This window comes from Tachypleus tridentatus, chromosome 4 (genome assembly GCF_004210375.1).
Source record: "Tachypleus tridentatus isolate NWPU-2018 chromosome 4, ASM421037v1, whole genome shotgun sequence".
In the NCBI taxonomy this organism is placed as follows: domain Eukaryota; kingdom Metazoa; phylum Arthropoda; class Merostomata; order Xiphosura; family Limulidae; genus Tachypleus; species Tachypleus tridentatus.
Genome location: NC_134828.1, coordinates 106,222,079 through 106,247,777, shown reverse-complemented (window position 1 = coordinate 106,247,777; position 25,699 = coordinate 106,222,079). Strand labels below are relative to the sequence as shown.

At 33.2% G+C, this 25,699-nt stretch overlaps 1 protein-coding gene across 1 annotated transcript in view; it reads left to right on the top strand.

The window, feature by feature from the left end:
- LOC143248184 (cartilage oligomeric matrix protein-like) overlaps window positions 1-25,699 on the top strand; it is a 56,427-nt gene that overhangs the window by 9,348 nt on the left and 21,380 nt on the right. Inside the window, exons 6-19 of the mRNA XM_076496617.1 lie at window positions 836-890; window positions 1,242-1,406; window positions 1,517-1,740; window positions 2,614-2,754; window positions 5,505-5,582; window positions 9,685-9,837; window positions 10,433-10,537; window positions 11,725-11,832; window positions 12,420-12,588; window positions 15,031-15,149; window positions 16,700-16,752; window positions 17,006-17,091; window positions 19,074-19,169; window positions 21,891-22,069. Coding sequence (XP_076352732.1) covers window positions 836-890; window positions 1,242-1,406; window positions 1,517-1,740; window positions 2,614-2,754; window positions 5,505-5,582; window positions 9,685-9,837; window positions 10,433-10,537; window positions 11,725-11,832; window positions 12,420-12,588; window positions 15,031-15,149; window positions 16,700-16,752; window positions 17,006-17,091; window positions 19,074-19,169; window positions 21,891-22,069 — 1,731 coding nt within the window. The remainder of the gene's footprint in view (window positions 1-835; window positions 891-1,241; window positions 1,407-1,516; window positions 1,741-2,613; window positions 2,755-5,504; window positions 5,583-9,684; window positions 9,838-10,432; window positions 10,538-11,724; window positions 11,833-12,419; window positions 12,589-15,030; window positions 15,150-16,699; window positions 16,753-17,005; window positions 17,092-19,073; window positions 19,170-21,890; window positions 22,070-25,699) is intronic.

The following is a 25,699-nucleotide window of genomic DNA, read 5'->3' as shown; positions in this document are numbered from 1 at the left end:
CAGTACATCAAGCCTCTTCAAGTACTGAAATATATAACATCTCAACATCTCTTTTGAACAAACCGATCACTGGAGATGTTACCAGATTCTGTAGGTCATTTGACACCTCCTAAAGGACAACAGCAAGAGGGAAGATAGCCAAGGTTCTACTGTGTGAGATGTCATTTTTAGAAAAAAACATTTAATAGAATAACTGAGGCCCTTGAGCGGACAACTAGCGCTTATGTCTGACAATGTTTTTTAAAGCTCTGGATTTAACTGTGATAATCGGTTGTAACGAATATTTGTATACAGTTGGACTTGCTTTAATATAATACGTTAAAACAAATGGATTGTGAACTGTTCTTACTTTGTTGAAATTTATCGCCAGTAAGTCAAAGATACCTGTTATTAAGAATCGTTGTCTTATAAAAAAACCTGACAATACTGTTTATGGATAAGAATATAATGTTAAATGGCTAATGATATTTATGCAGTGGCTGAAACTGTTTCCTTAAATAGACCATATCAATAATTTATCGATAGGTTAAACTTGATACGAGCTACAGTTGTTTAGAACTTGGTGAGTAGTTGAAGTTGTAGACATGTTTCCATTGTCTGTTTCACGACTTATAAAAAGGAAAGCAAAAGAGTGTGAAATAATACTATCACTGATCACTGACTATCACATATTGTTTTGGCTCTTAGACAGTCAATGATTTTCAACCAGTCGGTAGGCACTGCTTGAATAAAAACATGAATTCTAGAAATTTCATTATTAAGTTGACAATGCGACACTCAGAACTTTTACTAAATTGAAATACAATGTTCACAACTTTCTATATTTACATTTCAGACCCGAGAGACCAAGCTTCTACGTGACACAATACAGAGGTGTGAGATGTGCAGAAGTAAGTTCTTTACATGGATGTAAACAGTTATTTATAAGTTTTGTGAATTTTCTGTTTTAATGGAAAATAAATTCCAGAATTTATGTGAAATTATTTCACATTTTTGATGATCATATCTATAAAAATTACATTTATATAACGATTTAGTTAAGTTAGAATCATTTCATGAAATATTAGTATGTTAGAAATGTCATAACAAAATAAGCATCTGCCTATTTTATGTTTCTTTGTTGTAATTCACAAATCACTACAATGAGCTTTTTGTACTTTGCCCACCACAGGTATCGAAATCTGATTTTTAGGGATATGAGTCTATCGATTTATCGCTCAGCTATTCGTTTATTTTAACAGTAACACCATCAAGAGTTACCTGTCGGGATAAACCGTGTTTTCCTGACGTCGAGTGCAGAGATACGTCAAATGGTTTCCAGTGTGGTTCTTGTCCTCGTGGGTACAAAGGAAACGGAATAAAATGTGTTCCATTAGTTACCTGTAATGACAGACCTTGCTTCCGAGGTGAGGAATAATATTTATACATTAGAATTTAATATAAAGCAAGGTTTAATTGGTGACTTGGTTCAATATTGTAGATATATATTTTTGTATGGTTTAACTATTTTTCTTAGGAGTGAGATGCTATGAGCGAGAGGACGGTGGATACCAATGTGGACCCTGTCCACCAAGCTATACTGGAAATGGAATAAACTGTCGACCCTACGATCGTTGCGGTGATGAACCATGTTGGCGTGGAGTCCAGTGTTTCAACACGGACAGTCCACCAGGCTACAAATGTGGACCTTGTCCTACTGGATTCACTGGTAACGGAACCACGTGTGAGGACATTGATGAGGTAAGATACATATTAATGTTGGTTAAGTGCACAATGGCGTGTTGCTGTTCACATTTTGGTTTAAAGTTGAAAGATGTAACCACACCATGCTCTACTATGAATTTAATTATTTCAAGGACAATAGCCAAACAATAACAATTAAAAACCTATTAGCTACTAATAGCCAGTAATTCACAAATTTCACCGAACAAACTGCGGGAGATGCCATTGACTCCATATTGTAGTTTGCTTCGTGGAAGTAATTATTATTGTGTATTGTATAATCTTTTAACTCAAAAGTTTTGCACTGTTTGCCAGAGGGAGTTATGACATGGCATAGTGATGGTGTGTAACATCTAAAATATTTTTGGGTTTCCAGGTTTAACGTAATATGTACGTTATGTCTTGAATTTGTTTTTAGGATTGATGGGAAGAAGATAATATTGTAATAACATAAAAATATCAGAGGCTTGTCGTTAATTAATCAGCTAGTTAGTTAGTGAATGGGTGAAGGAGTTAATTAATTAGTAAATGAGTCTGTTAATCATTCCGTTTTGAAACTGTTCTGTAGATATAGAAAATGAAATCTAAAAGTGAGTTAGGGCTATCGTTCATTAGTCTGAGTAAAATGAACTGGAATTTTTACTGAATAATCAAAAAGAATCCACACAAATACTGAAACAGTTATAAAATTATGTTAAACGTTTCCTTTTAATAACACATTAGGACATTGCTGTTATGTCTTTATTTTCTACATTAATTAATAGTTGTTTTAACCCTTATATGAGTTTCATGTCAGAAAATATTTCTCAAGATCAGCTGATGAATCTTGTTTCAAAATCAGTTTATCGCACGGATTTTTTTCGTCCAGCCATTCTTTTTTCTCTTCCTCAGTGTGATCTCGCAGGTCCTTGTCATCCTGCAGCATCGTGCAAAAATACATCTCCAGGCTTTACATGTGGCCCTTGTCCCCAGGGTTACACAGGTCGGCGAGTGGAAGGAATTGGGTTAGAATACGCCCAGAACATCCGACAGGTCCGTAGATTTGCCTTACGTAAAGCAGTTAAATAAATGTGTTCACATCCTATAAAAAGGATTACATGTTTATTATTAGTTATATGTTTTACTTTTAGGTCAGCAAATTATTTCAGATAAAAGTAAAAAATTCAGTATTGGAGAGTAAACGAAACGTAACTTCTTGAACACGAAAAGCAAAGTCTTGTTACTATTCAGTCATGCCTAAATTATAATTGTGTATTACTTATCCTACAGATGGCAGCACATACATACTATGCATTGTTTTATATTTTTCTTGAATACACATGAATTTTTGATAAATTTGTTCCTGTTGTTGTTTTGAATTAAGTACAAAGCTACACAATGGGATATTTGTGCTCTGCCCACCACGAATATCGAAACCCGGTTTTTAGGGTTGTAAGTTTGCAGAAATACCACTGCATCACTGAAGGACATTGTTTAATAACTCATTCCACGAACTTGTCTAAAGTGATTGCCATTTGGTTTCCTGCCAGCAATTTACGTGAGCGATGAGTATGTATAACCTAATAGAATGTTTCGAAAGACCTACTATGTAGCTTTATTGGTTAATTTAAAGTAACTCGTTCATGTTTTTGTTGTGAAGGCAAACGATTTTTCGTGGTTTGTTTTTGACTTATTTGATTTTTCCTATGTTGAGACTTCTCTATTATTTGAGAAAGACATACATATCTGGTCTACTGGGATGTGTGATAAACTAATTGTAAAGTGTTATCACTACTTTTTGATATTAATTCACGTGCGGTGTAAGGACTTGTTTTTTTGCTCTGACTATTTCACTCCATATATCTTCACATTGAAAAGCATACTCTGAAGTACAGCACTAAAAATTACCAAATATTTCGCCTTTCCCGATCTTTGAATAGAGGGTTCATGGTTTGTGTCTCGTTAGTGCAAAAATAAATCCCATGCATTTTAAAGCGCTATAAGAATGATAGTCAAATCCAATTATTCTGTGAGATAAAGGAAGCCCAACCACTGACAGTACTGACTGTTGTGCCCTCTAGTGACACAACGGTATGTCTGCAGCTTGACACTGCTAGATACTGGGTTTCGATTCCCGTGGGGGGCAGAGTACAAATACTCCATTATGTAGCTTTGTACTTGATTTCAATCCATCAAACGTACTATTCTTTAGCTGCCTTCGGATTAGTTAGTTCAAAATTAGGATTAGTTACACACACACACTATTATACAGCCTTAAATGAAAAGTTTAAAGAATCAAACAACACCCTTTCAGTAAAGTTTATTATTACTATTAAGTACTGTATAAATAATATTCAGAACGGTATTCAATAAAACTTATAAACTAGTGAGCCGAATAAAAGGATTTTACCATTAGTTTCAGCCTCAAATAAATGACTATTATAATATTTTAGTTTCCAACTTTCGATATATATATACATATATTTTACAGTTTTTTGTGGATATTTCACTGTGTTATCGCATGATGTTTCGTGCTGTTGTGATGTTTTGTCAAAATAATGTCTAACTGTTTCCTTACAGTGTAAAGTATGTGGTTGATTTAAATTTTTTATAACCACTAAGAACATTCTAAATATTACCATGTCAACCGTTTGCCCTGTGAAACCTGATTACTTATTTATTAAATGTTCGAGCAGACTTGAAATATTTAAGCCATGAATTATCCACTTTAGAGTTATATTGACAGTATCGAAACCCGATTTTTAGAGACATGCGTCTGCTAACTTAACGCTAAGGCATTGGGATGGGGCAACATGTATAGAAAAACCTTTATGTGTAATTTGTTAGGGTTGATTGTGATATCAACGAATTTTTTAGTTTACATAATGTTTACGTAACTAACAAATTAATGAGCTCTCAAACAATTTGACGTAATAATAATTACTGAAGAGGTTTAAGAATTCAGTGAATCCCATCAGCAATTCTACACATAAATACGTACAGATGTAATTATTTAAAAATATGTTTAAGCACTTATCTTTAAAGCATACGAGAAGAAAGCTGTACTTCAAACCATTTTAAAAAGTGTAGAAGTTCTTTAAGCTAACATAACTGTAGTTATTTATACCTGGAATAAATTTGTTTTTTTTTTTTCGTTATCTAACTACGTCAGAGCATTGCTAAATAGTGTAATAAGTAGTATGTTTTCTTGACATATTCATTTAATGAAATACATTTCTCTTAGCTTTGTTCACATTTACAAACGTAAAGTTGAAGGACAAAAATATGGAGGCTATTGTTTGTACACAATAGCTGTTGTGTTTTTAAATAGAAAAGCCACATTGAGCTATCTGCTGTGTCCAGCTAAGGGAATCGAACCGCTGATTTTAGTGTTGTAACTCCAACGACTTACAGCTGTCCCAGCGGGCAATGGAAATTTATGTTTATAATTTTGTAACGTTTCAGAAATAAGCATATTTAATGTAATCTTCTCTATTAGTAATATGAAAAATAGAACTAACTGATATAGCAATGGTAGCTGAATATACAGATAGCTGTGTTTGTACGTCAATGATATATCAACGGAGTTTTTGGTTTTGCTTTAGTCTTGTTTGGAAACAACGTTATATTAACAGTGATTTTGTTTTCGCTATATCTATGTATAGACGTCAATGTTACATTTATATATTGTTTTTAGTTACGCTCTAGTTGTGCTTAGAGTCGTTATTGTATCAAAAGTGTTTTTGTTTCTAGTCTAGTTGTCCTTCGAGTCAATGTTAACAGTGTTTTTGTTTATCCTCTAGTTGTGTTTAGACGTCAATGAATGTGACGACGGGAACAATGGCGGCTGTGTGGAAAATTCACAGTGCATCAACACAGAGGTAATTAAAATAAAGTCTATCATTATAAAACTCCAGACAGGACAGACAATAATTTCAAGTGTAGAAGTTAAAGAACGGGAGTTTTTTAAACGTTAAAGGAAAAATAATCTTACAGTGAGGTAAAGTATAGTTTTATAGTTTACTGAGACCGTTTGTTGTTGCTCATCAACCAGAGATATTATAGTTTGTTATTGTATTAAATAATTGGGTTAGTGTCAACATTTAGTCATGGTTTATATTTTAATCTAAGCTAACTTCCATTCCATACATCAAGTGTCAAGTGTAGAAGGGCACTGAGCATTCTCCGTATCTTCCCTTTTCACCTCTTTGGTGGTGGATCGATATTTTATGCTAAAGATCTATCCTACCCTCATTCGATCGAAACTGGACTATCTGGTCTCTGGTCTGTGACTCTCCCACAACCTCGGCCTTGAAGATGTTGGATCTTGTTCAACATCTGGGGCTTTCCACACTTCTTCAGTCCACAGTTTGTACACTGTATTTCCACACTTCTCCAGTCCACAGTTTGTACAATGTATTTCCACACTTCTCTGGTCCACAGTTTGTACACTGTATTTCCACACTTCTCCAGTCCACAGTTTGTACACTGTATTTCCACACTTCTCCGGTCCACAGTTTATACACTGTATTTCCACACTTCTCCGGTCCACAGTTTGTACACTGTATTTCCACACTTCTCCAGTCCACAGTTTGTATACTGTATTTCCACACTTCTTCAGTCCACAGTTTGTACACTGCATTTCCACACTTCTCCAGTCCACAGTTTGTACACTGCATTTCCACACTTCTCCAGTCCACAGTTTGTATACTGTTTTTCCACACTTCTTCAGTCCACAGTTTGTACACTGCATTTCCACACTTCTCCAGTCCACAGTTTGTACACTGTATTTCCACACTTCTCCAGTCCACAGTTTGTACACTGTATTTCCACACTTCTCCAGTCCACAGTTTGTACACTGTATTTCCACACTTCTCCAGTCCACAGTTTGTACACTGTATTTCCACACTTCTCCGGTCCACAATTTATACACTGTATTTCCACACTTCTCCAGTCCACAGTTTGTACACTGTATTTCCACACTTCTCCAGTCCATAGTTTGTACACTGCATTTCCACACTTCTGCAGTCCACAGTTTGTACACTGCATTTCCACACTTCTCCAGTCCACAGTTTGTACACTGTATTTCCACACTTCTCCAGTCCACAGTTTGTATACTGTATTTCCACACTTCTCCAGTCCACAGTTTGTACACTGTATTTTCACTCTTATTTACTGTATACTTCAACCTTCGATCCTTACCACACCATCACACTTGGGGTTGTCTATTCCTTCCTCAGTGAGTGATGCTTTTTCGGAATAGATGGTCTACCACTGTTGGTTTTGGTCTTCGTGTTCAGGCGCAGCTGGCTGAATTGGGTTTGACCTTGCTCTTTGGCCGTCTTGATTCGGTAAGGGCAGGAAAGAGGAAATTGTCCTGGCTTGGCCATGCATTGGTCAGAGTTTTTAACTCATAGTTTTCTTTTATTTGGAAATGATGCACCAATGTGTTGTCTAGTGACACTCAAGTCACAATACCCCACTTTTTTTCTGTCGTGCCGTCATTACGACCGTGAACGATGACACCATCACACGTGCTTCGTGGTGGGTGCTATAGATTGAGGTATATTTCACTTTTCTTCCGCCGGACGTACAACCTATGCTTTGAACTAAATATTTCAAATTTGGACTCATCCGTCCATGATACTTTTTCAATCACCATCAGTACAGTTTCTGTACTTTTTAGCAAATTTAAATCTCTCGACAACAGTTGAAGATAAAAGTAAAGGTTTAACTGATACATGACCAAATATTTCATTCTTAATAAACTTTCTTGATACTGTAGATCTGGTCACTTTTCTGTCACTTAATATATGGCTGTTTATCTTATGCTTGAGATCAGTTGAAGACTTCCTTCTGTTCTGCATAAACAAAGATGTTTAACATCAGTATAACTGAGTTTAGGTGTTCTGCCTCTTCCTTTACTATTTTCAAATTCGGTCTCACGATCTAGGGTGTACATAACAGTGTTTGTGGAGCATTTCAAGTTTTGTAGTAATTTTTCGGAAAGTCCATCCAGTATCATATAAAGTTTTGTGTGACCTCTCTACTCTATTGAAAATTCTCTTTGCGTTTTGGGCCATGGTATAACAACTATAGTAAACATACAGTGTTTTGAGCCATGATATAACAACTATAGTAAACATACAGTGTTAAACACTGTTTTATTTAGGTTTATTTGTGGAATGTTTTTAAATTTATTTTTATAGTATGTAGAGTACTATATGCTATCTCCTTGCTAGCTTCTTTCAATATAGTTAAGGCACTGCGTGGGTAACCATGACAGTTATTCCAGACCTTAAATATGATCGTTATGTTCTTTCAACTAGAACCCTTGTAACATAACCTTGGTACAAATATATAAGAATTCTAAAAATTGATAAGTATTCTCACCCTGACGTAATCAGTTGTCAACATGGATCAGTGAAGCATTACCACAGTGTTGATGTTTGTAATATGTAATGTCCAATGGGAAGGCCCTGGTGGGAGATCAGCTCCAGAGCCCATGCTCTAAATGGGGGCCCATTGATAATTTTATTCTATGTAAAATTACATGGGATGTAGAACCGACAAAAATTATTTGCCCTTGGGCCCTTACAACCTGGTAGTGTCATGGAAAAGTAGACCATTAAAATAGAAAGAATGATAAAATATTCACTTGTCCTAACACTTTTGCACACTACTGTATATAGCGGTTAAAATTCCATTTATATGTTGGGACTTAAGCTGCTGTGTCCTGATTACGCGTATCTGGAAGAAGAGAGATAAGATATAGTTATGGAGCAGTCAAATGACACGAACACTCATAATATGATTAATTTTGAACTTCAACCTATGAACCGAAAATCAAACCGTCTGTAGGTGTCGTAGTGCTTTGATAAGTTCTCAAGCATTTTTTAATTTTTTAAAAAATAATACATGCATTTATTTAGATTATTTTTTGCTGTTTGCAAAATATATTTACGTGTGGACAAATAAAACATTCTTTACATTTTGCTCCAAACATGTTCGCCCTCATAGCCGTGGGGTTGGGGTTGTTACTGTGGCGGTTAATCCCACGGCTGTAAGGACGAGCATGTTTGGCGCGAAGGGGATGCGTACCCGCGACGCTTAGATTACAAATCGCACGCCTTCACACGCTTGGCCATGTCGGGTCACATTGTACCACAGAATGTTCGTTACGTCTAGTTTTGTTACACTAAAAATATATATTCGACATTTAGTTTTACTTGAGAATAATATGTTATCATGCTTTCTAAACCCTTCAGATGTGTATCATAACTATTTATTCAAGACAATATTAAGATATAAAACCTTATCTATAATTTCTTTTTTCATAAGATTTCAATATCAAATAACTTATTATCGTGTTGTTTTTTTCAAATGAGGGAACAGTTTACGTGAAATAATAAAATATTTTCCAAATAGCAGTCCAATACGAGTTGTTAAACGTAGGCCACAGTAAGACAAGAAAAATTGTTTAATTATTTAGAAATTCCAAAGATCAGAGAAAATTAGTGTTTGGGTCAAACAAGACCTTGACTTCCACCTTTGAAATTACGAATATTCCAAAAACATTTTAGTCTTCGAATATAATACTCGATTTTTTTCCGTACACTTGTTTGCCTTCAGAAGAATATCGAACTAACTTAACAGTCGTTTCACTTGAGCTTTAAATTTAACACTATAATTTGGTAGATTGTACTTTTTTAAGTTGTAATGGAAAGGTATGACCTCCAGTTTAAGGTTCATATATCATCTGTTGGTGACATGTATGATCTTCAGGCTAATGTTTTAAACTTGAAATGAACGAAGCTATAATTTGGTAGATTGTACTTATTAAGTTGTACTGGAAAGGTTATGATATTGAAGCTAACTTGTTTATCTTGTAGCAGATGGGCTACAACAAAAGGATGTATTTTCGTATATTGTATGTACTTGTTTTATTACCCGATGAAAAATCAATATTTCTGTTTCATTAAGGGTTCGTTTACATGCGGAGAATGTATCGAGGGATTTATTGGGAATCAAACCATTGGGTGCAGCCCCAACCCAGGGACTTGTCCTGACGGTACTGTCTGTGATGGAAATGCAGACTGTGAACTACTGAGGGGTCAAACTACTTATCAATGTAAGGTAAGTCAATATTCAAAACGTGTCAGAAAGCATAAACAACTTTATTTAGTTTTATCTGTGTCTTATTGATAAAAACTTGTACTTAAAATATTATGAAGCGTTGTTTATAATTTATTTGTTTATGTTTATTCGTATTTAAATGAATTTTTCTTTGTGTTTCTTAAATGTTTCCCGAGTTCATGTGTGTAGGAAAATACTTGGACTCACCAAAACAAAAACAATTCTCTGGTGTATTTTTGCATGATGGATTTTTAACTTTTTTATGAAACGTTCATTCTCACAGATTTAAATGTGTTAAAATAGTTATTTGAACATTTAAGACGCCCACCTAAGGTTTAGCTGAGAGATCATTCTTCAAAAGAAACTTTAAAGTTATATTATGTTTTGATAAAATTAATGTATTATTTATGTATCTTTGAAAACTAACACCAACAGATTTTTATATTTAGTTGTCTTTCTCAGTTAGTAAGATAATCAAGTTTGTAATATATCAGATCTTTGAATGGCTACGTACACAAAACGTAGTACTTATAATAACTTACTCTCAAACGGTAAATGGTACATAGATGGCACTACATGAGTTTTTATTACTTAGTGTCGTGTCGGCTGGGCAGGAAATGGGAAGGTTTGCGGTCCGGATAAAGACCTGGACGGCTGGCCAGACTATGACCTGAGGTGCAACAATCCAAGATGTCTAGCCGTAAGTACCAACGTAAAACATTTTTTATGAAATCTGTTTTCAGGGAATTTATTTTTCTTTTGAATATCTATTGCAAAATGAAAACGATAGAGAAACACAAAGTTATTTTGTGTGTTACAATTTCTGATGTATACTCATAATCTTCTATGTTTGTAACTCCTGCTGTTCATATACCACTGTGTTTTACAATTTCCAATGGTTACACGTAATGGTTGTTTGTTGTAATTCTCCGATATCTCAAACTAGCTATATCTTGTCCTCTCATGGAACATAAAATCCGTTTTTGTTTTTGTTACCTCAGAAATATATACATAACTATATTTTGTTTATTAAAATTACTTGAAGCCCAAACTAACATCGATTTACCACTTATCGCTGAATTATACCGGTTTCAGTGGATTCCACCTCTCATTATTGGCCTCATACAAAATAACAAGTCCAGGCTTTTTATAATGGTGTAATATGTATTATATGTATAGTGTTTTAAGTTGTGTTTTAGTTACTACAGTGAACGTACGGTTGTAGATAATTGGAAGGAAACTAACCTAGAAACCCACACATAACTCTGTGTTTGACACCACCTGATGCCCACACATAACTCTGTGTTTTATAACCTGTAATGCCTACCAACAAAGAGCCTTATGTGTTGAAATCCTGATGGCTATATACAACTAAGAGTCTTGAAGTCTCTGATGTCCACGTACAAACCTAGTTTTATTTAACCACATTACCAACAGGCAAATTATGTTTTTAGTCCTTGGTATCCACACCCAACTCTGCGCTTTGCAACCCAAAGGTTTTACAATCTCTGATGTATATTCAGAACTGTATGTTTTGTAACTGTTCTATAACCTCACTGTTGAAATATAAATCTATGTTTTGTAACCTCCGATGTTTGTGAAAATATTTTATTCAATAACAAAGAAACTTGAAAAATATATAAAGCTGGCATTGCACTTGAAAAACAAATAAACAAGAAATTAACAAAGAAACGTAGAAAACCAACGTTGTCAAATAATGTAATTTTTCTTTGTAATTTAATGTTTGCCGAGACTTTATTTGATTGTTGTATGTAGAATAGTTGTCTGACAATCACTAACGTTTGTCTATGAGTGTCTTTAATGATACAGAAGTGTTTGACACATATAACACACAAGACTCTCGATTAACAGAGTTGTTTTGTTTAGGACAACTGCCCAAATACACCCAATAGTGGACAAGAAGATGCTGATGGTGACAAAATCGGAGACGCTTGTGATGAAGACGCTGATGGTGATGGTATCATCAATGATCCAGTATGTCGCTTTAATTTTACATTTCTTTCATTAACACACTTTTGTTATGATGCAAACGTACTTAGAACATTACAGAAAGAACGGCACCTGTAAAGTGGTTACATTGTCCGCTGCTGCTTTCTGGTCTTACTGCTTTATTTCTAATATATTCGATTTATTTTAATTTTCAAATCTTTGATCAATATATTTAATATAATGTTTTAAGATAATTTTCAAAAGTTTTAATTCACTGCTATACAGTAGTTTTGAAGTTTTCCCTATGTTGAATAGATAATACAAAATCTAATGTGTAGAACAGAGTAAACTACTTTATTTTATCATGTCTACACACATATATAAACATACAGAGGAAACACTACATTATAATTCTTGTAACAAACGTGATGATGAACTAAAAATAGAATATTGTGTAAAGTATCATACTGGGTATTTATATTAATAATACGTGGGATATTTATGTTCTAAAGCTGATAGAAGAGAAAACAGAAACAGAATATGTAACAAAGAAAGGTAAGTGTACATAATATACAAAATCTGTACATTAATTAGAGTGATGTATATTTAAGACGTTTCTCTTTGTAACACAGGACAACTGTCCTCTAGTTCCTAACCCTAACCAAGAAGATACTGATCCAGACGGTCCAGACAAACTCGGAGACGCTTGTGACAACTGTCCTCAAATCCCCAATCCTGAGCAGACGGATTCCGACAACGACGGATATGGGGACCTATGTGACCCTGATGCTGACAATGACGGTGAGTTTTGTTTAGTTTATCATATCTTATTTCTCTACAATTAAACGTTGTATAAACATGACTCTCATTCCTCTAGTAGAATTATAAATACACTGAATTGACTTTACTACAAGCTAATAAAACTTAAAGCTGTACAGTCAACTTTTTGTAACTAAAATTTTAGTGTTAAATAATGCATAGTTTTAAGATCTCTTATTTCCTAAACAGATAAATGTTGAAAATACACAGGCCTACGAATTTGAACTTCATAAATTTTGTGTTGGTTTTAATTGCGGTTTCTCCATTATTCTACTTCGGAGATAGAGGAAATAATATTATTTTTTTTCTATCACGTAAGGATTTTTTGCAAATCGGGAGGGAAACTCTTACTTAGATCAAATGATGTTTTTGTTTACCACAATAAACATTTTTTTATTATTAAGTTTGTTAACAAAAATAGGAACAAACTGAAAAAAATAGAAGAACATTGATGTTAAACGAACGTTTATCTTCATTGATTCTGATTCATTTTGTGAAATCTTCGCCTTTTATTCTTAAAACTACGTGTTGTGGTCTTTCTTTTATCTGTTGTGTCGTTTTAATGACCAGCAGCGGTCAGCCATCATGCTGACGTTTCACCTTTCTTGTTACCTTATCTCCATTTCCCTGATGTATTGATAAATGTAACGGCACCGAAATGTTTAGGGAAATAGTCGATATGTAATAAATGAACTTTTAAGCCCATATTGCAGCCCGATTATATGAATTTAATGAGCATGTTATTGACAATAATTTCGTAATTTGGGTTCTTGTTTTTTGCTAAAAACAATTCAACAATATCTTTAAGACAGTCCACAATTATTTTTCAAGTTTCCTCGTTGTCCTTTGGAACTGTTCATCCGAAGTCAGTTTCCTAATCCGAGGCTCAAGAAGATTCCCTTCTTTAATTTTCGCTTCTGAAAAATCATGAAATTGCCCACGTAGATGAATGAAACAGTCGCCATCTTTGGTTAAGGCTTTTACAAAGTGCTTCAAATAACCCAGGTTTATGCGAAATGGAGGTAAGAGTAACAGAATAAAACATGAAAACTTGTGTAACTGAATATTTGACCCAACAACATGTAAAGGACGTTTAAGTCTTCACAAAGTAGTCAACCTTTGTACTTAATATTATTGAGAAGTTCGAGGTTTTCGCATGTTTCCTTCAAGTAACTCGAATAAGCAATAGGAACAGGTGCAAATATGTTAAAATTGTGAAGAACACTTTTTAGAGGAACCAATAAATAGCAGCTCCTATCGTTGGTATTAATTCAACGATATTGTTGTAATAACCCACTGAACCTTCTTGCGAAAAGTATGGTATAAATTATTTCTCACAATTTTTGAACCAGTACAATGATGTCCCTGGAGAAAGTAAACTCTTAGTCCGAAATCTGAACCCCAAAATCTCTGAAAGAATCCTTTGAAAGCCCCAAATCTCTTACAAAATTATTAAGTTCAACTCATGTGAGAAGTTTTGGTTCACTAGGTGTTTCAGTTTGAAAACAATCTCTGCCATCATTTGTGCTGGTATCAGATTCAGAATCAGATGAAACTAGTTTAAGAGCCATCACTACAATAGGTACAGGCACATCAGGTCCATGAGCAATAGATTTTGTGCTGTTTTGAAAGTTCGAATAAGAAATTATTTTTTTATTTCGAGTGTTATAGTCTTGTACATTGCATGAGCAAAAGTAGCAGTCATCTTCGTCGTTTTCAAGTTCACGCCAAGTTTGGAATTCGAAAACGCAAGTACTTTTTAAACCGTAGTCCAATCTCTGAATTCTTCGACAAAAACGGTGCAGAGTTTATGTGGAGCCCATGATTTGTTTTGGTCTCGAATTTTTATTCCAAAATACGCTTATGACGTTTTGTTTTGATGAATTCTGTTTTGTATTGCCCCAGTTTCCTGAAATAAAATTTCTCTAAATAAAACAGAACTTGTTTGGGTCATTTAAACAGCTACTTTTTGGCCATAACTGCAAGTAAATAATATTGAAAAGAAAAAGTGCAATATCAAAGTGCACGCACGAACAAATACTATCCAAAAATTACACGTCATGAGTTCTGTTAACCGTTTGGATATTAACAGGGTGCTTCTCGTGGGTTATAGAACGATTGATAAGTTTCTCACATCGCGATTGGGCAAGAGAAATCTAGAGCCAATGGTTGTCAAAATTTTAAACATTACAAAATGTGACCCGATTGAAAGTGATTCAGTTATGTAAAGGTACAAATGATGTCGTGTGAAAAATCTGTACGTGAGAGAGAAAAATAGATGTTATTTTCAGGAATTACTATCGAACATAAAGTTTAAAACAATAAAATCATCTCAGGTCTGTGTTATCATTATTTAATAATTCTTGATTTCTGAGTGTTCTTAACTGAATACTGGATTCTAGAATATGTTGTTCGGCCTTACAGGCATCCAGAACGTGCTAGATAATTGTCCCACTACACCAAATTCCGACCAACGAGACTCAGATGGTGATAAGCTGGGTGATGTATGTGACAACTGTCCATACGTTCATAATCCTTCTCAGGTATGTCTTCACTGTCGTGTCACCAAACAAGTATTTAATAGTGTAATAAAACTGATACAGAAATACTAAGTGCAACTTTTATGGTGCGAAGTGTCTTCATCTGTTACAAACAGATTTAACATGTTAGTTTTTTGTATAAAGGATAATTATAAATCACTTTGTCATAACGAATAATAAAATATTTCATTGAAAGTGATGTATCGCACATTTGTTAAATGAATCATATGACAAGTAAGCTGTGTAGAGGGTGTGTGTATACTCCACGTGATAGAGAAAAATCATACGTATAGAAAATATGACACATACAAACAATAGACAACAAACTAAAGTCAAACATAAGAAAAGTTTGTTTAGGGAAAAAAAATAAAAACTTCAGGTTTGTGTTACACCCATGAGTAATAATCATTATGACACATTGATAATGTTAATTAGCCTGATAGTAGACATGACACATTGATAATGTTAATTAGCCTGATAGTAGATATGACAAATTGATAATGTTAATTAGCCTGATAGTAGACGTGACACATTGATAATGTTAATGAGGACGATAGTAGACATGACACATTGATAATGTTAATTAGCCTGATAGTAGATATGACAAATTGATAATGTTAATTAGCCTGATAGTAGACGTGACACATTGATAATGTTAATGAGGATGATAGTAGACATGACACATGGATAATGTTAATTAGCCTGATAGTAGACATGACAAATTGATAATGTTAATTAGCCTGATAGTGGACGTGACACATTGATAATGTTAATGAGGATGATAGTAGACATGACACATTAATAATATTAATGAGCCTGATAGTAAACATGACACATTGATAATGTTAGTCAGCTTTAGTTAGGGTAAATACTCGATTTTTACCAGAAGCTTACATGGTTTAATTATTGATGTTAAAAAATTATAAAATCAAGCTTTGATTAGAATAAATGTATTCGTGACCATCAGATAAATACTACAGTAAGACACATTAAACCAGTATTGCCTCTGCCAAAATATGTGTACTTTTTCATTAATTATCCAACTACGTTAGGTTAGTAAAGATGATGGAATGTTTTAAAACTTTTCTATTGCTTGTTTAAAATAATGTCTTTTATTGGTTCAGTTGTAAAAGAACTTAGAGGATAAAAACAGGTGTTACATTTTCTGTACTGGACTCATGTTAGCTTTTTGTGTAACTTTGTGTTGAAACGAACACATAAAATAAATATATTATGTATATATAAATAAATTGTAGCACATTATAAGGATGACGGTTTCCTATTCAAATTCTTTCGTAAAAATATTATCAAATCTACATCCACTATTTCAATAAAGCAAATAAATGTATCTAATACTTAGGGCAAATCCAACTTTTCCAGATAATGGGTAGACCTTGGTCAATAAGTAATCCATGAGCAGTAGAATATTTTTTATTTTGCCTAACCGTGGTATTTTTATATGTACATTAGTATAACCAGAGTTATTTCTATTTTTATACTATTTTTAATGTATATTTGTAATTTAATAAAATATTTTGTTATTTTATAATCAGATTGATGCCGATAAAGATTTGGTAGGTGACCATTGTGACAATAACGTTGACCGGTAAGTTGTCAATAGAAGAAACTTTTAAATGTAGTTTAACGGATTTAAAAATTACATATTCTAAACTTACTTTATCTTAGAATTAATTATTTTATGTAGTTCGTAGTTAATAAAATGTTTTTAACTTTGTGAAATCATTAACTTATCAAACGTTAGAATATTTATTACTGGAATAGAGACGTATTAGTGATGTTCTTAGCAGTAACATGATATTATAAGTAGAATCCCTTAACAATTATACAGTTGTTTTCAGGGATCTGGATGGGATACAAGACAACAAGGACAACTGTCCAGATTATCCTAACAGTGATCAACTGGATACAGACGAAGATGGAAAAGGTAAGAACAAGAAAAGTGATCCGAAAGTTATTTAAACATAACAAGAAAGACTAAAGTTATTTAGGTGAATACGACATAACAAGAAAGACTAAAGTTATTTAGGTGAATACGACATAACAAAAAAGACTAAAGTTATTTAGGTGAATACGACATAACAAGAAAGACTAAAGTTATTTAGGTGAATACGACATAACAAGAAAGACTAAAGTTATTTAGGTGAATACGACATAACAAGAAAGACTAAAGTTATTCAGGTGAATACGACATAACAAGAAAGACTAAAGTTATTTAGGTTAATACGACATAACAAGAAAGACAAAAGCTATTTAGGTGAATACGACATAACAAGAAAGACTAAAGTTATTTAGGTGAATACGACATAACAAGAAAGACTAAAGTTATTTAGGTGAATACGACATAACAACAAAGATTAAAGTTATTCAGGTGAATACGACATAACAAGAAAGACTAAAGTTAATTAGGTGAATACGACATAACAACAAAGACTAAAGTTATTTAGGTGAATACGACATAACAAGAAAGACTAAAGTTATTTAGGTGAATACGACATAACAAGAAAGACTAAAGTTATTCAGGTGAATACAACATAAGAAGAAAGACTAAAGTTATTTAGGTGAATACGACATAACAACAAAGACTAATGTTATTTAGGTGAATACGACATAACAACAAATACTAAAGTTATTTAGGTGAATACGACATAAGAAGAAAGACTAAAGTTATTCAGGTGAATACAACATAAGAAGAAAGACTAAAGTTATTTAGGTGAATACGACATAACAAGAAAGACTAAAGTTATTTAGGTGAATACGACATAACAAGAAAGACTAAAGTTATTTAGGTTAATACGACATAACGAGAAAGACTAAAGTTATTTAGGTGAATACGACATAACAAGAAAGACTAAAGTTATTTAGGTGAATACGACATAACAAGAAAGACTAAAGTTATTTAGGTGAATACGACATAACAAGAAAGACTAAAGTTATTTAGGTGAATACGACATAACAACAAAGACTAAAGTTATTTAGGTGAATACGACATAACAACAAATACTAAAGTTATTTAGGTGAATACGACATAACAACAAAGACTAAAGTTATTTAGGTGAATACGACATAACAACAAAGACTAAAGTTATTTAGGTGAATACGACATAACAAGAAAGACTAAAGTTATTTAGGTGAATACGACATAACAACAAAGACTAAAGTTATTTAGGTGAATACGACATAACAACAAAGACTAAAGTTATTCAGGTGAATACAACATAACAACAAATACTAAAGTTATTTAGGTGAATACGACATAACAACAAAGACTAAAGTTATTTAGGTGAATACGACATAACAACAAAGACTAAAGTTATTTAGGTGAATACGACATAAAAACAAAGACTAATGTTATTCAGGTGAAAACAACATAACAACAAATACTAAAGTTATTTAGGTGAATACGACATAACAATAAATACTAAAGTTATTCAGGTGAATACGACATAACAACAAAGACTAAAGTTATTTAGGTGAATACGACATAACAAGAAAGACTAAAGTTATTCAGGTGAATACAACATAACAACAAATACTAAAGTTATTTAGGTGAATACGACATAACAAGAAAGACTAAAGTCATTTAGGTGAATACGACATAACAAAAAAGACTAAAGTTATTTAGGTGAATACGACATAACAACAAAGACTAAAGTTACTCAGGTGAATACGACATAACAACAAAGACTAAAGTGTTTTAATGATATATAGTTTAGAAGATAGGTTTCCTATATTAGACTTCTGACATTAAATTAAATTGTTTTATTGGATTTAGTTTTACTACCGTTTTCATACCGTCTATATTTTTTACCTTTGGAAAATTATGATATTCTATATGTTCTAAAGTAAATGTGTTGTGTTTTTTAACATTTAGATAGAAGTTACTAGTGTTTATCATTATTTATACAGGTGACGCATGTGATTTCGACAAAGACAATGATGGAATTTCGGACAGTGAGGACAATTGTGCTTTAGTGTACAATCCGGACCAACGTGATACTAACGGTAAGCTAGTATTTACCTCTAACTGTCCCTGGTCTAGTCAGTGTAATATTAGGCTTAATGTAATGTTATGATGTATATAGTCTAATTTATACAAACAATGTGACACTAATTTAATAACATAGATTGTATTAAAGTACCAGCTGGAGCTATTGGTTTGTCAATAATGTAACGTCTATAGAAGACGTAACTCCAGAACATGTAACTGTTACAACCAGTGATTGAATAAAAATATGTAAACTGGATAAGTGCTTACAATTAACTTCTGATTAATAAAACCTACTCACACAGATCACAGTTAAATATTAAAATAGTAATGAATAGAGTTAATCTGATATACTAGGTCGGGCAACTTAAGCATGTTAAGTATCGAGATTTAAACAGCATAGTAGGGTAGTTCATTATTTATATTCTGGTTGAGTAACTCAGACAAGTACTAATGAATGTATAAAGACAACAGTGACAGGGTAATGAGTAACTTAAATTTAGATCTCGTAACTCAAACAATGAACCATCTTGACTGAAATTCTACACAAAAAGGCATCATAACTTTCATGTGAAAGTTTAACAAGAATAAACCAATTACCAGTTCGATACGCCCCCTATGCTGTGATACAGTATTACCTTGAGAGTGTTGTTTTACCTGTAGAATTCCATAACTTCCGACAGTTCAGCATTGTATAGGACGACAAAACCAGGATGACCTAATATTACTGTCTCTATTAATTTAACATGTTTAATCACATACTACGTGCAAAAAATTTGTGGTCTAAGACTTATGTTGCCAATTTCCTGAGGAGTTCATTAAAATTAAAACTGTGACGGACAATAGTTTTATAAAGTGCAATGAACTTTGACATTTATTGTTATTCACTGAGACCTTAACCACTACATACGGACAACTCTATATACATATACCCAAATTATGAATTGTAAGTTACAATAAATGGTGCAAAGAGTTTCTGAAAATCTACAGTAACAATTAATAGTAAAATAACCGTAATTGTGGGTAATGGGTAATTTAAAGAAATCTCTTGTTAGTATTCTACTTTACGTCATCAGTTGGGTATGCTCGCCGTTAATGATGGTTTTGGCTCTTCTGGTTGGTATAGATTCATAACAATTTTTCCTGTGGTGAAATAACAATTTGTATATTTTCGAATAAATATTACCCATGTAATTATTTTTTTCTTAGTACTACCATTAATATAGCAATCACTAAAGTAACCGATTTTCATAAATATCGTGTTTTACCACAAGGATATCAGTTTGAAATCGAGTGAACTCAGCTTTAACATTTGGCCCATGCTAATATTATCGAAACGTAATGAAATAGCCTGACAATTATCTTACCAAGTGAACTAAAAATTGTCTGTTCTTTTGGCGAAGTATTAAAATTCTTCGAAATGGATCAGTTGGATATAGGACTCTGGCCTGACCAAGGCAGGTCCTAAGCGTGACTATTTTATCTTGACTGAAACTTCACGTAATAGTGCACCATGGGATTTACATGTAAATTCAGAAGGGCCGAAACAACTACTAGTTTGAGGCTTTATTTTGTTTGTTTGTATGTTAGTTTGAAATTAAGCACAAAGCTACACAATGGGCGACCTGTGATTTGTTCACCCCTGGTATCAAAACCCGGTTTCTAGCGTTATAAGTCCGCGGACATGCCTCTGTGCCATTGAGAGGCTCTAGACACGTTATCCTTATATCAATGATAAAAGGCCCTATCATGGTCAGGAGTCTGTTGACGTCACAGCGCGATTATGTGAGTGCTATTTATAGCGAGCGCACGTGGATCCAGAATGTACGGGCAAACAAACCCGCTGTTTGGCTGAGAATGGCACATGCAAGTCGTTTTTGATTAAAAAATTGTTGAAAGAAGATGTTCGAATCCGCATCGCACCAAACATGCTCGCCCTTTTCGCCGTGGGGGCGTTATAAGGTGAATGTCAATCCAACTCTTCTTTGGTAAAAGAGTAGCCCAAGAGTTGGCGGTGGGTGGTGATAACTAGCTGCTTTCCCTCTAGTCTTAAACTGTTAAATCAGGGACGGCTAGCTCAGACAGCCCTCGCGTAGCTTTGTGCGAAATTCAAAACAAACAAACACCCAGCTTTTCCTTAAAGCTTCTGGTTAAATACCTAAAGTCCTATTTGGTCGAAAGAAGAAAAATTAAAACGTTTGTATGGCCTTACTACCACAATGTATAAGTATGTTACAGGAAATTTGATGTTTTGTGTGTGTAAGGATGTGGCACTATTTATGAATTAGTTATCGTTAACTGACATCAAAGATAAATGCTCGATAACACCAGTAATTGCGCTGTGAACTCCCAATAACATACCCCTTGTTCTAAACTATGACCCCAGAAAGTTTGGTTGAGATTGGCCCAGCGACCTAGAAAGAGTTATATAATGGACAAAGAGACAGCCATACAGATTTTTGTGCTTAATATATATGTAGGTTGATGAGACATTAGCTTAAACCTTCACATATCGTATCTTACGCATCTGCAACATACGAATTCAACTGTGCGCACTATGTGTTGATATTACGTGTGTGAAAAGTGTTTGTGCTGACTGTGGCACAAAATGTTTCACGGTATTTTCTATCTAGTTGCTTTATACCTTAGAAAGCATTTTAAAACTTAAATTACAGTATGGATTTGTGAGAGTGATGAAAAAATTCAGTATTCCGTGTGGATTTACTTATTGTCTTCAGGGACTGGAGTGGGTGACGCTTGTCGTGGAGATTATGATGGAGATAACGTACCGGATCATCTGGATGTGTGTCCAGACAATCGAAAGGTATATGCTACCGACTTCAGAGCCTACCAAACAGTTGTCTTAGATCCGGAGGGAGATTCTCAGATCGATCCCCATTGGGTGATCTACAACCAGGTAAGTAAATTTAATGTTCTGATTACATAAAATTCGGTTAGAAAAAGAAAAGGAAAGAGTTAGAGATATATAGAATATGTTAAAATGTATTATACCATTACAGATATATAGAATATGTTAAAATGTATTATACCATTATAGATATATTGAATATGTTAAAATGTATTATATCATTACAGATATATAGAATATGTTAAAATGTATTATACCACTACAGATATATAGAATATGTTAAAATGTATTATACCACTACAGATATATAGAATATGTTAAAATGTGTTATACAATTACAGATATATAGAATATTTTAAAATGTATTATACCATTACAGATATATAGAATATGTTAAAATGTATTATATCATTACAGACATATAGAATATGTTAAAATGTATTGTACCATTACATATATGTAGAATATGTTAAAATGTATTGCACCATTACAGATATGTAGAATATGTTAAAATGTATTATACCATTACAGATATATAGAATATGTTAAAATGTATTATACCATTATAGATATATAGAATATGTTAAAATGTATTATACCATTAGAGATATATAGAACACCTGTGAACTATTACAATTTTGTGTTTTAAGACTTTAAATTATAAAGCTGTGTTTAGCATTACATTAGTAGAGACCAGTAAAACATTTTTGGTAAAATTAGTGTATTTATTGCAACAACACTAATTTAAAATACAGGACTTCTAGAATAATAGAAAATAATATCAGACGCCGAATTCTGTTAGGCCTAAAATTAGTTAAGCCTTTAATATCTACGGTATATATTTGACACAGAAATAAATTAGCACTGTATCTTATATAAGTTTTTTACTCGAATTTATATGGTGCTTAACTTTACAATTCTTAATATTATCAATGAATAAACTTATAATGTTGTTCTAAGATCTTAAGTTAAATCTTTTCAAAATTTTAATTAGCTTTTACTATGTTGTTGTAGAAAATATGTGCTGAAGCATATTTATATCCGCTATTTGTTTACATTTATATATTAAGGTTCACACTCATATTTAGACTAAACTGAGTGTTATTATAATAAACACGTGTTAGAGTAATAAGAAAGAAATTGAAGGAGTTAACTTCAGTGTGATTAAAGCAACTAAGCTGAAATCTTGGAAAGTAGAACTATAGGAAATTTTATTTTTTATTTATCAACTAATCAAAAATAAAATAGTGAATCTTACGAAAAGAAAATGATCTAACTTGAAGGCTATATTCTTAAAGATTCCGTAACGATGATTTAGAAAGGCAGCGGATATCTGTCTGAAACATCTGTCACTCGAGTTTGCCAACAGACTTAAAAGTTTCAACAAGGTTTGTTTACACTGCTCTGTTCCTCAAGTTGTGAGGTTTTGTGTTTACACAATCAATTAAGAAATTATTATTGGTAGTTTAGAAAAAGAACACGGTATTTTTCTATACTTGATAGATCAAACGTTGTCATACTGGATTTCTTACAATATATAGACATCAATGACTTTAGAAGTTGAACTGTTTAATTATTTCGCCTTAAAAGGGTTCACTAGTGGTAACAGTAAGTACTTACTAATGTGTTAAGATCAGATATAGTTTTTGAACTTTATTTGCAACGATTCACAAAGTATTAGAAATTTTACAAGTAGGTTCTGTAATAGAAGGGAAAAACCTTTTAGGGGTGTAAAAATTCACCCAAGATTATTCACTTGATTCACCAAAGAAATGTTCGTAAAGAAAGCCATAGTATCGAAGTTTAAGATACACCTGGGAAGGAGAGTAGGTTTTAGGAGTGGAAAAAGAGAAGGATAAAGATTGGTCTTCGATAGAGTTCAGTTGAGTCTGTTGGTATGGACCATTTTCAAGGCTTGGGGAGTGTCTAGTTGAAGTTTCCTTTAGGTGTTCCTGGATATCACTTCTGGTTGCTGTAAATCTTTTTGGGTATGATTGGTTATTTGCCTGTAATTTGGTACTCTGATGGAGACTTTCTTCGCAGACGATGGATAGTAAGTATCCTCTTTCTAATAGTTACTTTAGGATCTAAACATTCCTATGTAATATCAATTCGGTCTAATTATTTTCACGCTATTGTAATTGTCGCTGTACCTAAAATATAATTATTTCTATTCTTATAGAGAACACAGAGATAAGTGGAATCTTTCTACTATATATATTGTGCTTTATATACAGGAGTTTAACTGATCTTTACAATTCTCTGATGTTTATTTATTTTAGTAGTTTTCATTACTTTGATAACTTTGTTTGTATTCTCTGTAGTTTAAGGTTGTTTCTGTTTGATGTGTTTAGAAGTGTTATATAGCTGTATTTAGTAGTGGAGCACAAGGTTTAAGGTTGTTTCTGTTTGATGTGTTTGGAAGTGTTATATAGCTGTATTTAGTAGTGGAGCACAAGGTTTAAGGTTGTGTCTGTTTGATGTGTTTGGAAGTGTTATATAGCTGTATTTAGTAGTGGAGCACAAGGTTTAAGGTTGTTTCTGTTTGATGTGTTTGGAAGTGTTATATAGCTGTATTTAGTAGTGGAGCACAAGGTTTAAGGTTGTTTCTGTTTGATGTGTTTGGAAGTGTTTTATAGCTGTATTTAGTAGTGGAGCACAAGGTTTAAGGCTGTTTCTGTTTGATGTATTTGGAAGTGTTATATAGCTGTATTTAGTAGTGGAGCACAAGGTTTAAGGTTGTTTCTGTTTGATGTGTTTGGAAGTGTTATATAGCTGTATTTAGTAGTGGAGCACAAGGTTTAAGGTTGTTTCTGTTTGATGTGTTTGGAAGTGTTATATAGCTGTATTTAGTAGTGGAGCACAAGGTTTAAGGTTGTTTCTGTTTGATGTGTTTGGAAGTGTTATATAGCTGTATTTAGTAGTGGAGCACAAGGTTTAAGGTTGTTTCTGTTTGATGTGTTTGGAAGTGTTATATAGCTGTATTTAGTAGTGGAGCACAAGGTTTAAGGTTGTTTCTGTTTGATGTGTTTGGAAGTGTTATATAGCTGTATTTAGTAGTGGAGCACAAGGTTTAAGGTTGTTTCTGTTTGATGTGTTTGGAAGTGTTATATAGCTGTATTTTTAGCAGTGCACACAAGGTTTAAGGTTGTTTCTGTTTGATGTGTTTGGAAGTGTTTTATAGCTGTATTTAGTAGTGGAGCACAAGGTTTAAGGCTGTTTCTGTTTGATGTATTTGGAAGTGTTATATAGCTGTATTTAGTAGTGGAGCACAAGGTTTAAGGTTGTTTCTGTTTGATGTGTTTGGAAGTGTTATATAGCTGTATTTAGTAGTGGAGCACAAGGTTTAAGGTTGTTTCTGTTTGATGTGTTTGGAAGTGTTATATAGCTGTATTTAGTAGTGGAGCACAAGGTTTAAGGTTGTTTCTGTTTGATGTGTTTGGAAGTGTTATATTGCTGTATTTAGTTGTGGAGCACAAGGTTTAAGGTTGTTTCTTTTTGATGTGTTTGGAAGTGTTATATAGCTGTATTTAGTTGTGGAGCACAAGGTTTAAGGTTGTTTCTGTTTGATGTGTTTGGAAGTGTTATATAGCTGTATTTAGTAGTGGAGCACAAAGTTTAAGGTTGTTTCTGTTTGATGTGTTTGGAAGTGTTATATAGCTGTATTTAATAGTGGAG